The following is a 17,543-nucleotide window of genomic DNA, read 5'->3' on the forward strand; positions in this document are numbered from 1 at the left end:
TGTAACCAAAGAGTATGGGCTGTATTATTCAAGGCTTAATGAACTTTTGTGATCATGTAAAAGAACGTTAGATAACATTTTTAGGAGTCAGGCCATTCATTTTCTTTCTCCCAACACCAGATCTAGAAAAGATGTGCTTCTTTGCCAAGGGCTCCCAAAGATCTCATCTGTACAAACAAGATTTCCTACCATGCATTCCATTCACTGTATGTTTTTAAAAAATCACATTCACTGTGAATGCAGCCCAGCTCTGCATCATATGAGCTGATGAGTGTTTTACTGGATTTGCCAGTGATTTGTCAAGCTGGGTTCTAGAAAGAATAAAGAACCCCAGGATCCTCAGTGAGATATGTAGATATAGACAATCTTTCTTATATAAGGCATGGATCTTCTGCTGCTGCACAGAGCTTTGAATGTTCCTTGTACATTAACTACAGTTAGTTGTCATTGTAGTTGTCTTTTTGAAAAAGTAACTTTCCTTTTTACAAAGTTACAGTGGGTCTTTAGTTACAGTGTGTAAACTGTTTTGTTCAGTGATGGATGACTACAATGTATAGAGCCATCTTAAAATGTAGAGTAAACGTCAATTCGAAGATATGAGCTTTAAGTGTGATCCTTTCATATCTTCATTAACCCCATTATCATCTATGGAGCAGCTTCTACTTTCATTTAAAAAGAACTATTGCATAAACAGGTCTTCCGATACTATTTTTTCAGAGAAAAATATTGAATTTGTATGTAAATAAGTATCTGCGCAAGACTCAGTTTGGTGGTGTGGCTATCTGTCAGACTAATACCAATTTTAATTCCTCACAGGCTGCATCCACACTGCAGAAATAATCCAGTTTGGCATCATTTAAACTGCCATAGCTCAATGCTATGGAATTCTGGGAACTGTAGTTTTGTTAGACATTTATTCTCTGTCAGAGAGCTTTGGTGCCAGAACAAACTGCCATTCCCACAATTCCATAGCATTGAGCCATGGCAGTTAAAGTGGTATCAACCTGGATTATTTCTCCCATGCGGATGCAGCCACAGACACAAAGCTTAATGGGTCAGCTTTGTCTACCCCACAGGATTGGTATGAGGATAAAGTGTCTGTGGAGAAGATGTGGGATAAAAAATAATCCCTATCACAAAGGAGATTATCTCACCGGGGCCAATTCAGCAATAATTGTGAAAGCTAATGCAACAGTAGCACTATAGTGCTTGATATTTTCTCACAGTCACACAATTGTGTGATTATTATGACATTACCATATGATATCCCGATCACGTTTCTCATACATCCATGAACGAACTGTTAGTACGTTGGAATTGATCGTTTCATGCATGCACTGTTTTGGCACTACGGCGCATGTCTTGAAATCATGTTTCCGTCCTGCACAGAATAAAACACAACAAAATAAATTTTGTTATTTCACCACATTGTTTTGATCCAGTGTAAACAAAATTTTGCCCCATACCTCAAAAGAAGATTGAAATCTTGCACAATGGATCCTGGTAAACAGAATGGATTGCTTTACTGCAATGCACTCTCCATATCCCTAGTTGCTTCCACAATAGTACGAATGAAGCGCGATTAATTTTTGGACTCTCACAATGGCGCTTCATTTGTGCTACTGAGAAGCCATTCATGGGACTTCTCCATGAATGGTTTGCTGCTGGCGCATGCCGGCTTCTTCACAGGAGAAGTCCTGGATGAGTGCGATGTTGTCTGAAAATCTTCAGCGCGATCGCTGGATTATGCCAGGATTATGCCTTTTACTCTCGGCTTTTTTCCCTGTGCGATAATCTCCACAGACAAGTTTTCTCAGTATTACTATATAAACGTTTGGAAAATATATGGATGAGCAAACTTTTAGTAGGTCCCCCCCCCCCCAACCCTCCGCTTCTTGTGAAAATATGCACTTTCTAGTGAGTCTGGAGTAGGGAAAACAATTATTCAAAGGAAAATGTTTCCTTCAACAACAAAATTCTTAGAGCTATTGTATTTTGACAAGATAACAAACACTTAAAGGTGCTATTTTTATTTGGGGGGGGGGTGTGTTTCCTCTTTCTTAGCCCTCCAGCTCTGGTGCTACAATGGGATTACCATGGCTTGGAGGCTAAGGGTGAAGAGGGGTCCCCAAAGGGCAGAGGGATGTATAGTTTGCTGAGGGGCCTCAAGGTTTGCTCCTCCTCCCAGGAGCCAAGGCTTTCTCTCCTTTTGGGAAGCAAGGGGAGCCAAAAAGAAGGAGGCTGGGGGTGGGCTCCTGGGTGGGCTCCTCTATGGAGGACCAGGCACCCCACAATGGAGGACAGGACCCACTAGGAAGCTCCTTCCCAGAAATGTGAGCTCCTGGGAGGAGGAGGAGGGGAAGAAGGGGACAAGGGAGAAGGAGGCGGAGGAGAGGAGGAGGAGGAGGAGGAGGAGGAGGCGAGGCTTGAGGCAGTGCTTCCCCTTCTCCAAAGCTCCTCAGAACAAGGCGGGAAGGCGAGGGCCAGGGAAGGCAAGGACAGGGGGGGGGTCTCTCCTTAAAGACTGCAGACCCCTGAAGGCCCCTCTCCTCCTCCTCCTCCTTCTTCTCTTGCAGAAGCTGGCCCTGAGGGTGGGCAGCCAAGAAGCAGAAGGAAGAGGAGGCGGCAGCAGCTCCAGCTCCAGCTCCAGCCCCAGCCGGGCCCCGAAGGCTCCAGGCGTGAGAGGGGGTCCCCTCAGCAGCAGCAGCAGCAGCAGCAACAGCAGCAGCCCCCCGAGCCTGGCCCTCTCGGTGCTCCGGGCCCAGGCTCCCGTGGCCATGGTCACCGCTCACCTCAACGGGGCCAGCGGCGGAGGCGGCAGCACCAGCGCCCAGAGGACTCCCCCGAGCGGAGCCCTCCACCTCCAGGCCAAGCTGGGCCCCGGGCCCCGACGACGCCCCCTCGCCCAGGTCAGAGCCCCTCCTCCATCTCCTCCTCCTCCTCCTCCTCCTCCATTCCTTCTTCGTCTTCTTCTCTTCCTTCCTTCTTTCCTCCTCTTCCTCCTCCTTCCTTCTTCTACCTTTTTTCTTTCCTTCCTTCTTTCATCCTCCTCCTCCCTTCTTCTTCTTTCTTCTTTCCTTCTTTCCTCCTCCTCCTTCTTTCTTCTTCTTCCTTCCTCCCTCCTCCTCTCGTCTTCTTCTTCTTCGTCTTCTTCCTTCCTTCTTTCCTCCTCCTCCCTTCACCTTCTCCTTCCTTCCTTCCTTCCTTCCTTCCTTCCTTCCTTCCTTCCTTCTTTCCTCTTCCTCCTCCTCCCTTCTTCTTCTTCTCTTCCTTCCTTCTTTCCTCCTTCTCCCTTCTTCTTCATCTTCTTCCTTCCTTCTTTCCTCCTCCACCTCCTCCCTCCTTCCTTGACCTTCTCCTTCTCCTTCCTTCCTTCTGCTTTCTTCTTCTTCCTTCCTTCTTTCCTCTTCCTCCTCCTTCCTTCTTTCCTCTCCTTCCTTCTTTCCTCTTCCTCCTCCTTCCTTCCTTCCTTCTCCTCCTCCTCCTCCCTTCTTCTTCCTTCTTTCCTCCCTCCCTCCCTCCCTCCTCCTCCCTTCTTCTTTCTCCTTCCTTCCTTCCTTCCTTCCTTCCTTCCTTCTTCTTCTTCTTCCTTCCCTCCTTCTCCTCCTCCTTCTTCCCCACAGCCATTACAGGCTGTCTCTTAGCTGCACTAATAATCCAGGTAGATACCCTTTTAATTACTATGGTTCCATCCTGTGGGTTTGTGGGGATCTGTAGTTTGTTGTGGTGCCAGAGTACTACAGACTCTCTTAGCTGCACTAATGCTAGACGTCCTGGGGATTTGTAGTTTGCTCTGGCACCAGAGCACTACAGACTCTCTTAGTTGCATTGATGCTAGAAGTCCTGGGGATTTGTAGTTTGTTGTGGTGCCAGAGCACTACAGACTCACTTAGATGCACTAATAATCAGCCTTGAGACCACTTTCAACTGCCATAGCTCCATACTAGGGAGTCCTGGGGGTCTGCCATGGCTACAGACTCTCTGAGTTGCACTAATAATCCACTTTGAGACCACTGTAACGGACATGGCTCCATGCTACAAGTCCTGGGAATTTGTAGTTTGTTGTGGCATCAGAGCACTACAGATTCTCTCTTAGCTGCACTAATGCTAGACAACCTGGGGATTTGTAGTTTGCTGCAGCACCAGAGCAGTACAGACTCTCTCTTAGCTACACTAATGCTAGAAGTCCTGGGGATTTGTAGTTTGTTGTGGCACCAGAGCTCTACAGACTTTCTTAGCTGCACTAATGCTAGAAGTCCTGGGGAATGGTAGTTTGTTGTGGTGACAGAGCACTACAGACTCGTTTAGATGTACTAATAATCCGCTTTGAGACTACTTTTAACTGCCATAGTTCCATGAGTCCTGGGGATCTGCCATGGTTCCATGGTATGGGTTCCTGGGGATTTGTAGTTTGTTGTGGCACCAGAGCACTACAGACTCTCTCTTTTTAGCTGCACTAATAATCCGCATTGACACCCCCCCCCTTTTAATTGCCATGCCTCTATGCTGGGGAGCCCTGGGGAACTGTAGTTTGTTGTAGTGCCAGAACACTACAGACTCTCTTTTTGCTGCACTAATAATCCACTTTAAGACCACTTTAATTGCCATGACTCCATGATGGGGAATCCTGGGGAATTATAGTTTTGTGAGAGATTTAGCCTCCTCTGGAACCACCACCACCAACTCTTAAATTCCAGGATTTCATTGCATTGAGCCATGGCAGTTAAAGTGGTGCCAAACTGGATTGTTTCTGCAGGGTGGGTGTAGTATGCAAAGATCTCTTTGCATACTGTTTTCCCTCCAGACTCAGATGGCTTTGGTTTTGGATTCTCCCCGCAGGAAAAGGCTGGCACTGACCGAAGGCTTTGCCCAAATCTCCCGAGAATTTTCAGCCGATATCTCTGAACCTTACCATTTCTGAACTCCTGTCTGTTGACAGTGACTAAAACATAGGCCTGTTTATAGTTTAAAATAGATAAAGGCCAGTTCCAGTAACATGTAGGTGGAGGAAGATGGAAAGAAACTGAAGAGTGGGCAAAATAAAAGGTCAACATTTAGGAATGACACACTGAAAACTGAGGACGGTTCCTGCACCTTTGATGGCTGTATAGAAGGCACCAGACCTCCTCTGATTTTGGCGCTAAGCAGGGGAGTCCTGGTTAGTACTTGGATGGGAGATATACGGATAGCAGATGCTATAGGTTATATTTCAGAGGAAGGCAATGGCAAACCACCTCTTGGGTCTCCCTTGCCTAGAAAACCCTATGAAATTAATGGAGGTTGCCATAAGTCAAAAGGCAACTTTAAGGCATGTGTGTACAGACACACACAGAAAGAGAGAGAAGGGAATTTCAGCAGGGCTTGCTTGTCATGTAACCATGTAACAAGAAATACCTACTGAAATTCCCTCTTCTCCACAACCATTAAAAGTATAGGAGCCCTCTGCTGTTTTCACTCTGGCAAGTGTGTTGGAAAGCTCTAGGACTTTGTTTCACGGACTATATTTTGGATATTTGTAGCTGCAAAGTCTTGCTGCCCAGTTCACTGTCTTCCCGGACTAGCAATGGCTTTCCAAGGATCTCATAAAGGAAAATGATGCCTTTTTCTACACTACCATCTGATATCTTTACAGCCTGGAAATGCCAGGCAGAGTATGGGCTCTGGTGCTAAGGGTTTGTTTCTCCCCACATATAAAAATGATTTTCTGTGGTGACATTAACCTATTCCTGATTTGTTTGTGTTTTAACTGGAAACAAAGTCAGATGTTGTGCCTATAAGCATGTACAGAGTGCCTTTCATCTCAGAGAGAATGCTTGATGGCTAGCGTTATTGTTCTTGTGTGCTTAACTGTGGTAACAGAGTTGGTGTGGGATGTCATGTATTTGCCATGCTTTCAGCAAGGATTTCTGGGGTGACTTGCAGTGGGGATTTGTCATTTTGTCCTCTTGAGTGAATCTGGGAGTACTGAGGTGCAGAAAAGGGGATATTTTATGGCATGGCAAAGAGGGGACCAAGGCAGGAAAGGAAGATAAGAAACATAGGGAATGGTGTGCCCTCTGTTGGAGTAGGCATAGAGTCTGTTAAGGTGGAAGGAAAAGAAGAGGCAGAAGAGATGCTGGTGACAACAAGGTTTGCAAAGAGAAACAGGGAAGAAGAGACTTAATGTCTTTCAGAGTGAGGGTTGGGACTGTATTTTTTTCTTATTGATCTGCAAGCCACTCTGGAAATCTTTTTAGCTAACAAGCATGCTCTGAATTTATTAATGGATAGGTGGAGCTCGGAAAGCTGTATGAAGAGGAATACTTTGTGAAGAAAGATATTGTTCGGAGAAACAGTGATAGCATGAGAGTTAGTGGAGTTGAAAGATCTGTATGACTCTATTCACAGCTATAGAAAATTCAGGTTTGTAACTATGAGGGTGAGCCACTGAAGGGAGCAAGTGATGTGGGAAGCTGAAGTAGTATAGAAGAGGCATTGTTAGGAAAGTAATTGTTGTTCAAGTTACCTGTGTGCAAGGCAATACAGGTGGTCCTCTACCCATGGATTCAAGCATCCATGGCTTGAAAATATTAAAAAAATATAAATTCCAAAAGGCAAATCTTGATTTTATCATTTTATAAAAGGAATACAATTTTCCTATGCAATTGTATATAATGGAGTGTAAGCACCCACAGATTTGGTATCCGGGGGGTGGGCGGGCAGGGGGCTCCTGGAACAAAACCCGGCAGATACCAATTAGTGTCCTTTGAATGGATTGGAAGCTTTTTCATTGTGGTACTGAAATGTTTCTTCACCAACTTAACATAACAAGGTACAGATTCCACTGTCGGACAAAAATGTGTGTGTCAGAAAGATCTTTTTCAGCAAAGTGGCTGATGATTCTGGAAATGTCTTCTGTTGATTTTATACATTTTGGTGTGTTAAAAACAACCCTTTCTAATACAGAAAAGCAATGGCTACATTTTTAGATAAGGTTTTTAAAGACTGTGAGTGTAAGAGTCTGACAGGCTTGGCATTAGCAACCTAGTCTTATAGCCTTGGTGGCGCATTATTCCAATCTTGAATGCTCACATACAACCTGAAAAATTGGGTACAAGACTCCCAGGAATCTAAACACAACAGAGAAGGCACATGAAGATCAGCTTTGAAGTTCCCAGGCAAATACTTGCTAAATTTTCACAAGCCGGATAGGCTGGGAACATGGAGTATTCTTTAGGGTTGGTTGTGGGAGGAGGGCAGGGGGCATTATCCACTGTTCTGCATACTTCCTTACTTCTCCCCAATCATACAAAAGTAGTATAAATTTTAGGGAAATAGGCAAAGTATAGGTGTGGATGATTTATACAGACTGGAAGTTTCAGGTCATCTTGGTATAAGTATCTGATTATGTCTCTTATAGTGTTCTTTTTTTAAAGCATTCAGCAACTTGGATTGCTCCTCTGGTTCCTGCTTGTTTGTAGAACTGAAAAGAGAATAAGTTTCAAACCAAGTTAAATTCTACTAACACTGAGCATAGTTTGACAAACTGCAGTATGAGAGCCTAAACTAAACTGTTGTATTTACCTACACACTGTGAGCTAGTACTGAATATAAGACATTGTTTTCCCATGTTCCAGTGATGGCACTGTCACTTTTGGAATGAGAGCTTGCACATGTGAAAATATAGGCTCATGGGATGGGCGATTAATCTGGACTCCCTTTTCAACTCCTTTCATAAAGTCCCTGTACTGGGAGGAAGGTAGGATATAAATAAATAGAATAATAATGGTGATGATGACGACGTAGGTCAGCATGTTTGTGAAACCATCTGCCTCCTGAGTGAGGTCAGTCTTCATAGTGGCAAGCAACCAAACAAACTCCAGCTTCCATGTTGGTATGTGTATTAAAGAACAAAGCACAGAAAAATTCAGAAACAACCAGTTGCTTTAAAAACAAATGTATAATTAGTTACTTAATGTTATTGACATAAGCAGATTGCAGGTGGGTGAGACATCTGTGAGTCCACAAAGAACAGTCTTTCTCCTTTACCAGCCACACAAAGAAAAAGAGAGAGTTTGTCTGGAACTGTATTGACTGTGTATTTGCTGCTGGACCATGTTTAAGGTATTGTTGTTAGTTTCTAAGGACCTAAACAAAAACCATGTTCATATGGATAAGCCCTTCTTTTAGTGCCATGTACTCCTAAACGTTCTCCCTGAAGTTGTTGTTAACTTTCTTGGAGTTGGCTTTGACTCATGAGAACTTTGTGAATGGGATGTTTCCGTGAATGGGATGTTTCATTCTCAGCCACTCTGCTCCAGTCCTGCAGGCTCAGGGCTGTAGCCTCCTTGATTGATTCTGTCTATCTGGTATTGTTGCCGCCAGTGGATTCAAGTCCCATCTGGGTTGCCAAATGGTTACTGCTAAGAAAAAGGCAAATATTACCTCTTGTTCGGAAAATACACAATGTTCAAACAATAGTTGAGAGGATTGAAACAAGAACTTTTCAAAGTAACCTGACTGGGCTAGGAGCATATCTCATCCCCAGGAAGAAATGACAGCCTCCCAACTTCTTTTATAACCCTGGGTATAAACACTGTACTTCATTCTTATATTTAGGATCCAACATACATTATATATATAAAATACCAAACAAGGTATGGCAAAAAGGCAGAAAGCAATAACTCATCCATAGACACAAATATCCCAACCAGCTGTCTCACTCAATCATGAAATTATGGGGAATATTCTGTTTCAACATCTGTTACCTCTTTGTTAGACAAAGAGAATCTTCTGATCTCAGTTAAAGTTTCCTTGAGTATTAACAATTTAATATTAAGAAATAAATCTCAAATGTTGTGATATCAGTATGTGGTCTTCCTCTCTTTTTACTGCCTTTCACCCATCCTAGACTTATTGTCTTTTTAACGAGTCATCTCATGTTGTAGCCAAAGTACAACAGCCTCAATTTAGTCATCTTGGCTTCCAGGGAGAGCTCAGGCTTGATCTTTTCTAGAGCCCATTTATTCATCTTTTTGATGTCCATGTTACTCTCAGCACCATATTTCAAATGAGTCGATTTTCTTTGTGTCAGTTTTCTTCACACATCTATACTTAGCGATGGGGAATACAATGACTTGGATGATCCTAAATTTAGTATTCAGTTTTATATCTTTGCAGTTAAGGATCTTGTGTAGTAATTTCATAGCTGCCCTCTCCAGTTCCATAGTGACCCATTCTGTTTCTCCATATTCTGTTTGAACTGTAGCCTCTTGTCCTGAATACAGGTTGTGCATCAGGATGATCAAATGTATACCCATTTCTTTAAGAGCAATCCATGATCTTTGCAGTCAAAAACTTTGCTATAGTCTAAAGCACATGCTGATTTTCTTCTGGAATTTCCCAATACACTCCATTATCCAGTGTATGTTTGCAGTGTGATCCCTAGTGCCTCTTCCTTTCCTGAACACCACTTGCTCCTCTGAAATTTCTTGCTCCATATATGGTAGGAGTCTTTGCTGCAGAATTTTAAGCATGACTTGGCTTGCATGGTAAGTTAATGCAGTGGTCCTGTGGTTACTGCATTCTTTTGTGTCTCCTTTTTTGTTAGTTTCTAAAGGCCTAAACACTGGTGTTGCAGTGGTTAAATGCCTATACTGCAGCCACTCACTCACAAACCATAAGTTGCAAGTTCAATCCCAGCCAAGGGGGCTCAAGTTCGACTCAGGCTTGCATCCTTCCAAGGTTGCTAAAATGAATATCCAGATTGTTGGGGGCAATTAGCTTACACTTTGTAAACTGCTAAGAGAGTGCTTAAGTGCACTGATAAGCGGTATAAAAATGTACTTGCTTGCTACTGAGGATGAGAAAGTATACTGATCTTGTCCAGTGTGTGGGCCATTTGTTTCATTTTCCATATTTGTTGGCAGATTTGAGTTAGAACTAAAGTTGATTCTGCCTCTGTTGATTGTAGCAGTTGTATTGGTACTTCATCTCTTCCTGGTGATTTATTTTTTTCTATTGCTTTGAGTGTGGCTTTCATTTTGCTTTCTAGAATTTGGGGTTTGTCTTTATATGATTTCTCGTCCCATGTGTCAGTCCTCTTTTCATCACTTTTAAATATCTCTTCTGTGTATTGTTTCCATTGTATTTTTATTGCCTCTTTTATTGCTCCTCTGTTGAGCTTAGAGCATCCCTAGCCTTGAGTTAAATTTCGCTTTGATTTCCCGGATCTTGTGGAAGAGGTCTCTTGTTCTTCCTTTATTGTTGTCATCTTCTGTTTCTCTGCATTGATTATTATAGTAATTCTCTGTATCATTCCACACTAGTCATTGAACAGCTGCATTTATTCTTCTGTTTTTGTTTCTGTATCCCTTTTCTTTTGCCTTTTTTCTTTCTTTTTTCTGCTTGAAGAATTTCATCTGTCATCCATTGCTTCTTCTCTTTCTTGCATGAATATTTTGAATATATTGTTAAGTGCTATGGAGTCTCAGAAAATAACAAATTGTATTGTGGCATAAATGTTCATAGGCAAGATCCTATTTCATCAGAGGTTAAACTGTGGTGAAGGTAGAATGAAGGTACTTTTCATTTGCTGCTTTCCACCTCAGTAAAAGGCTGCCATGTAAAAGCTTGTCAGACTTTACCCAGTCTGATATGCATTTCCCTGTAAGAGAACTTGCCCTGGAATGTGTCCAGAGGAGAGTGATCAAAATGGTGAAAGGTCTGGAAGCCATGCCCTATGAAGAGCAACTTTGGGAGCAGGGTATGTTTAGCCTGAAGAAGAGAAGATTAGGCTAGGTGGTAAGATAACCCTGTTTAAATATTTGTAATAATATCATACTGAAGTTGGAGCAAGTTTGTTTTCTGTACCTCCAGAGAATTAGAGAATAGGAACCAGAACAATGGATTCAAACTGCAAGAAAAGAGATTCCACCTGAACATTAGGAAGAACTTCCTGACAGAGTTGTTCAACAGTGGAACACACTCCCTCAGAGAACGTTGTAGTCTCTTCTTTTGGAGGTTTTTAAACAGAGACTGGATGGCTATCTATTGATGGTGCTTTGATTGTGAGTTTCTGCATGGCAGGGAGTTGGACTGGATGGCCCTTGCGGTCCCTTCAAACTGTATGATTCTGTGATTCTTGTTCACAGATAGCATATTTCTGTATTTCTTCATGACTGTATCCCTGGTTTCTATCTATAATTCTTCTGGTTCCCAGTTCATTAGGCTTAATAGTGCAAATCTATTTTTCACTTTATCTTTAAATTCTGTTCTTATGTTCTTCAGATCATAATGTGGCATGATGATTGATTTTGTGTTCCTTTTCAGCTTTATTCTATTTTTTAAGATTATGAGTTTGTGATGTGAGCTTCAGTCTGCACCTGGTCTAGTTCTTGCTGTGAGAATAGAGCTGCTCCATCTTCTGTTTTCAGTTATGAAGTCTATCTAATTTTTAATTGGCTATTTGGTGATGTCCATGTGTTCAATCTCCTCTCTGATAATATGAAGAAAGTATTTGCAGTGTATAGATTTTGGCCCTTGCAAAATTCTTATCAGTCGCTCTCTTGTTTCATTTCTTGAGCCTAGTTTTCCTACAGTTTTTGATTCTTTGCGCAATCAGTTTTTGCACAATCAGCTATAATTATAGTGGGCCCTTGATGCACTGGGATTTGGTTCCAGGACTCCCCATGGATACCAAAATGCTTGGGTGCTCAAGTCATGTTGCTCAAGTAGATTATCATAGGGCCATAAGTTTCATCATATGAAGTTTGTATAAATGGACAGAATATATGGATCCACCTATATATGCACTTTAAACTGTCTGAGAGCAGCCTCATAAATGATTACGTGTATTCATGGAGCAGGTGTGCAATGTGGATAACACAATTGTGCAGTCCCTCCTCTGTTGAAATGATTTTGTTTTGTTTATGATGGTGTGATCTTTGTAAGGCACTCAAGATAATAGATTTCAGGTCCCCATGACAATGAAGATTCAATTCAGTGGGAAGTCTGTGTCTAGGACTTTATCATGACTCCATTATAATTCTGTAAATGAAATAATTTCCAGAATATGGTTGCAGTCCTAAGTACATTTTCCAGGGAATACATTGACCTCAGTGGAACTTAATTCTGACTTAAACCTATTTGGGATTTTGCTGCACAGATAACTTCCTACGAGTATTTTAAAAATAATGTGCAATTTATAATCTTAGTACTTATTACATTTCAAGAAATTAGAGGCACTAAAACAGTTTCCTCTATCCATTTTAATATTGTTAGTCTCTATTGCTGTTGCTCTCATGATTATCTCTAAGAGCTTTTCATCTTTTAAATTGCATTTTAGTCTTTTACTGAATTTAAATTGTTCTAATACTGTAAATATTAATAGTTCCATTCTGTTTTAATGCTTTATTTCTGTAGGTTTTTAAAATTGTATTGTTCTTTTAAATTGTGGAGCTACTCTGAGTCGCAGTTTTTGGGGGGCAGGGGAGGAGAGGAGGAGACTACCACCTGTTTTTCTTTGCTCAGAGGTCCACATGTTTCTGTTGGGGAAAAAATGTGGTCCTCAGGACTAAGTTCCTCCCCCAAGGGCTATAGTCATTTCCATGGCCTGATGCTGCATCTTCAAAATGCAGAATCAGTTCAGGTCCTCATCCAGTACTGGATTTGGAGCCAGAGATGTGATTTTTATGTGCCTGCTTACCTCAGAGAAGGATGCTGACATTTGCTTTTGCTTTGCATGATTAGAGCTCCTTGGAAGTATTAACCCAAGTTAGAAGAAGGATAGGGGCATAGAGTAAAGGCATTCTCTGCATTTTTGGCTAGACTCTCACAAGCACAGTGCAGCAATATTCCAAATTTCTTCCAGATTTTGTGGTGTGAAGGGAAGATGGATCTTCCCTTTTTCCTTTCAGCTACAGACAGACAAGTAAGCCTGGATTTGATCATATTTGTTATTGTCTTCTGAGCACTTTCTGAGATGGGCATGGCAAGAGAAGTTATGGCCCCTTCCCTTTCTATTGCTGTTCCTGGATTGCTCTTCCTAACCATTTACATGGGCACTGTATTGTTTTATTTATATCTTACCTTTCTCCCAAGCTTGGGATATAAGGCCACTTACAGTATACACTTGGCCCTCCACATTTGCAGCTTTGACTTTTGCAGCTTTGATTATTCATGGATTTTATTAATCTCTCTAGGAATATCTAGGTCCTCCAGCTTAACTCCATGGGCAACTTCAACCAAAAGTCGCATTTAAAGACTTAGAGATTCCTAGGCAATCCACTAGGCAGTTGTAGCTCCTCTAGTGCAATTCTATGGTCAATGTCTGACAGATGCTGACCACAGTTGCGCTGGAGGACCTACAGATTCCTAGAGAGGTGTTCTCTCAGGTAAAAAAATAGTGTTTTTGTTATTTGCGTTTTTTCCGTATTCATGGGGGTCCTGTGCCCCTAATCCCAGTGAATGTGGAGGGACAAGTGTAATTGAAAAAGTTTCAGTAAATTGACATGTTAGAATACAAACTAAATTGACTAAAACACCAAGTAAAACTAAACACCATACTAATAATAAGTAATTGTGAAGGTGTGCTTTGTTTGTTTTCACAGTCCATCTTTGTCTTGCATTTGGAACATGTGACCTTAATAAAGGTTATTAAATATATTTAAAATGCCAACACATGTATTTAAACAATTCTGAGTGTAATAAGCAGTCAGTTTATGAAACACTGCCTGAATTGAAAAGTCTTTGCCCAGCAGTATATCAATCTAATGTGGCAACAAGAAAAGCATATATAACCATGGCCAGGCTTTCAAGATCTGGGAGGGGTAGCAGGTAGTGCACAACTCTCAATTGATCAAAGTGTATAGGTATTGTTAGTAGGTTGCTTGTTTGACTGTGAAGCTCTTGTTCAGCCTCCTGTGGATGGAACTGCATTCTCTCTTAATGATCACACCCATGATAGATCCAACTTGGCTATTATATCACATGTCATTTGGACTGACTGAGAATGGTGAGCCATTTCAGGAGTCAGAAACCTTGAATGGTCTATTGCATCTTAACCCAGAATAGGTTCTCATCTCCTTTTTGCTAGCTGCTAGAACATCTCACTGTTTCTTGCCAAGAGTATCCTGATTCTGGTGCCATTGAACAGGAGATAAATGAAAGAAAGCTTTGTACTGTTCTTCGTTCATCATAGATACTTTGCACCTGTTCTTCTGAAATTATGTAAGAAACCTTCTTAGGGACATGTCTATTTGACATGTTCAAGCAAATTGTAGTTTTTATGGGTAGAGAAGTTGGGGCATCTTTTAAAAAAAATACTGAAGATGTTTTTAGAGGTCCCTTGAGTATTGTCTTAAATTTGATAATTGTTTTAATAATAATAATAATAATAAAATTTATTTATGTACCACCCTTCTTAGAATCAGGGTGGTGTACAACAAAAGGCATACAACAATATAATAATACAAACATAATTTAAAAACAGTACAGTACAATAAAAACAATAAAATTCGTGCCAGCTTGACAATGCTGACGGACAGGGGGGGGGAGGGGAGAGCATTCTGGGGCGAAATAGTCAGGGGTAGGCCTGCTCGAAGAAGTAGGTTTTCGGCCCCTTCTTAAATTGGGCTAGGGAGGTGGCTAAGCGGAGCTCAAGGGACAGTGAGTTCCAGAGGTTGGGGGCTGAGATGGTGAAGGCCCTCCTAGAGGTGGAAGCTAATCTAGCCTTTGGAACTCTTAGAAGTTGCTGCCCAGATGATCTGAGTGTGTGGGGCGGATTATATGGAGAGAGGCGGTCCTCCAGATACCCTGGGCCCAAGCCATTTAGGGCTTTATAGGTTTTCCCCTTATAAAGGGTTATTAGGCCTGCCAGTCTTATCTTATTTTGCTGAGAAGGAGGAAGGCTAGATGTTTGATTATTTCCAGATTGTAGTCAGTAGGGAAGAATTCTGAGGCATAAGGAAATGAGGGAAAGTAAACATCTGCCTCAGATCTGAAGTAAGGCAGAATGCCAGTTCAGTGGCCCCTCTCTCAGTCAATGGGTGCATCCCAGATAAAGACTGTAATATTTTTGATACATAACTTCTGAAAATGTGCATCTTATGTAGGATCCACCGCTCTCTTACTTAAGCTAGGACATGAGTGTCAATAGAAATGAAGCCATATTTTCCCCTCCTCCTGCACCATCACTTTCCCCTTGTGTGTTGTGTCTTATTTAGCTTGTAGCCTGAGTGCAGAGGCCATCATTAATTATGTGTGTGCTACTCTGGGATCTTTTTCACTGAAGAGCTGAATATAGATGCCTCAGATGAAGAGGAGTCATGGAGAGAGAAAAGGGAGAGTACTAGCATACTTCCAGGAACTTTGAGAGTAACAGAACAAAGTTCCTCCTCGCAAGAATCAACCCAACTTTAAGCTGGGGAGGGGGGTATCTAATGATGTCTGTGGCTATAGGTAATGAAGGCAGGAGTTATTTTTATTCTTACTCTGTGAAGACTTCTGTAGTTTGCTCAGTCAGAAAGGAAAAAATGGAAGACTATTAAAAACTGCAGTGTTGGCCATTGATGTTTCTGGCCTTTGTTTTATTAAATACCTGTTTAGATCTGTGGTCATCAGTATTCCTCCAGTTAAAGATTTATGCCCAATGGACCTTCATACTCATTGCAAAGAAATTTTATGGACCATGTGTTCATTATATACTATTAATTGTTTGGTAGATCAACTATAACCTTAACATTTGTTTAGTATGTGTACATTTAATTCAGTTACTTATTTCCTGACTGTTCATTTACTGTTCAGATAAAGTACCACCTGTCCCAGTTTATTTCTGGTGAAGTCCAGAGACCAGTTGTGACTTTTGAAAGACTTTTGAAACACAGAGCAAGAGGAGTTTTATTTCTTTTTTAATCCTGGGAGATTCTGATATTGTTCTGAAGCCTCTTGCTCAATGCAGGATCTGGAGCTAGAGCATCCCCAGAAGATAGCTGTCCAGCTTCTTTATGAAGACCTCCGGAGTGGAAAACCCATCACCTCTCTAGGCAATTGGTTCCATTGCTGAACTGCTCTCACTGTCAAGAAGTTCCTTCTAAAGTTCAGTCAAAATCTATCAGTTCCTGCAGCACCTCTGATGTTGCTTGGGGGAATATGAGAAAGGAAAGATACCCTGTCCAGACCCACAGTTAACCACAATTCCTGCAGGACAACCTGTTATATTTATGGCATGACTGGCTATAGGGGTGGGAACAATGCTATGAGGCATGCAGTAGAGGAACAGAATAGTTTGACTTTTATAACCCAAACAGTTTAACTGATGACAAATTAAAATAAACATTGGTCACTCTGATGTATAGTTTGGAGCACAAGATTTTGCAGTTCGAATCATTGCCAGTCTACCTGTTGTACAAATTTTCCAGATTTTATCAGTGTGCACAGTTGTAATATATTTTTGGGAAAAAACATTAATATATATATATATATATATATATATATATATATATATTAAGGAAAGAGGCAACAGCAAGAAATGCTCAGTCTGAGTATTTTTGTAAATACAAGCAATAGAGAACATTTTTATATGAACTCTCCACTACAGTAATTATTACCTGAAATTTGAACCTAACAAAAGGGGGGGGGTATCCATTTTGATCTAGTCATCTTCCAATTTGTTTATAGTTGATCATGCTTTACCAGGGAACAATCTTGATTCTGTTCATAGATGTCAAATCAGATTGGTAGTATACATTTCCAAGTCTAGTTTTAAATTCCCTCTGAGCATATATCCCCCTGGTTTGATTAAAATAGACTTCAGTAAAACTCTATGAATTCGGGATGTGAACAGCCATCTAGTGCCAAGAAACCAGATTAGATACTTCAGAGTGAATTTACCCAAGGAAGCATAATTTCTTGAAGTTTTTTTCTTGGAACATATTGATTAGTTTAAGCCAGCAATTGATGATGGTTATATCTTTGTCTCATCCCAGAGCATTGCTGTTTTTTCATTTTTAGATGAAAAGTGAAGCATCATTTTGCAGGTCAAATAACTATTCAGAATGTATTATATTTTATAAGTAAATTAGATGAGGGGCCCTATAACATGATATCATGAGTCATTGGCTTCTAAGAAGAATGTTCCCTCTTTAGGGATCCAGACCAGCCACAATTGGCAGGAGCTTTGTAGCACCATTTTGAGTGAGCATGGGTGGGGACAATAGGAGAATTTCAAGAAAAAGAGAAAATCTTGAGAAAATCTTCAGTGAGGTCACACAACTTTCATGGGATAATGACAGTTTAAACCCCTGCTTTGCTCCAAGAGTTTGTTCCTGATGTTTCACCAGCATCTGCGGCTGGCATCTTTAGAGAAGAATTCTGTAAGCGTTTCAGAATAGTAACAACACCTCTATTTGACCGGTCCAAGAAGCCCGCAGTCATGGTTTCACTTTTGATTCCTCTTTGTCTTTCATCCCCCACATCCAGGCCACAGCCAAAGCCTGTAAATCCTTTCTTTACAACATTGCCAAAATCCACCCATTTCTCTTGACCTCCACTCCCAAGACTCTGGT

The 17,543-nt window shown here is 41.4% G+C and overlaps 1 protein-coding gene across 4 annotated transcripts in view; it reads left to right on the plus strand.

Annotated features, from left to right (window-relative positions):
- LOC149312593 (PHD finger protein 21B-like) overlaps window positions 1-17,543 on the plus strand; it is a 223,410-nt gene that overhangs the window by 140,091 nt on the left and 65,776 nt on the right. For 3 of the 4 annotated variants that reach the window (XM_089524934.1, XM_089524936.1, XM_089524935.1), the window contains exon 3: window positions 2,577-2,909. The exons of the other annotated variant lie outside the window; for it this stretch is intronic. In XM_089524934.1, the coding sequence (XP_089381060.1) occupies window positions 2,577-2,909 (333 nt within the window). The remainder of the gene's footprint in view (window positions 1-2,576; window positions 2,910-17,543) is intronic. 4 annotated transcript variants of the gene reach the window in all.

This window comes from Sceloporus occidentalis, unplaced genomic scaffold, assembly GCF_023333645.1.
Source record: "Sceloporus occidentalis isolate IW3139 unplaced genomic scaffold, rSceOcc1.0.p SCAF_5, whole genome shotgun sequence".
Classification (NCBI taxonomy): domain Eukaryota; kingdom Metazoa; phylum Chordata; class Lepidosauria; order Squamata; family Phrynosomatidae; genus Sceloporus; species Sceloporus occidentalis.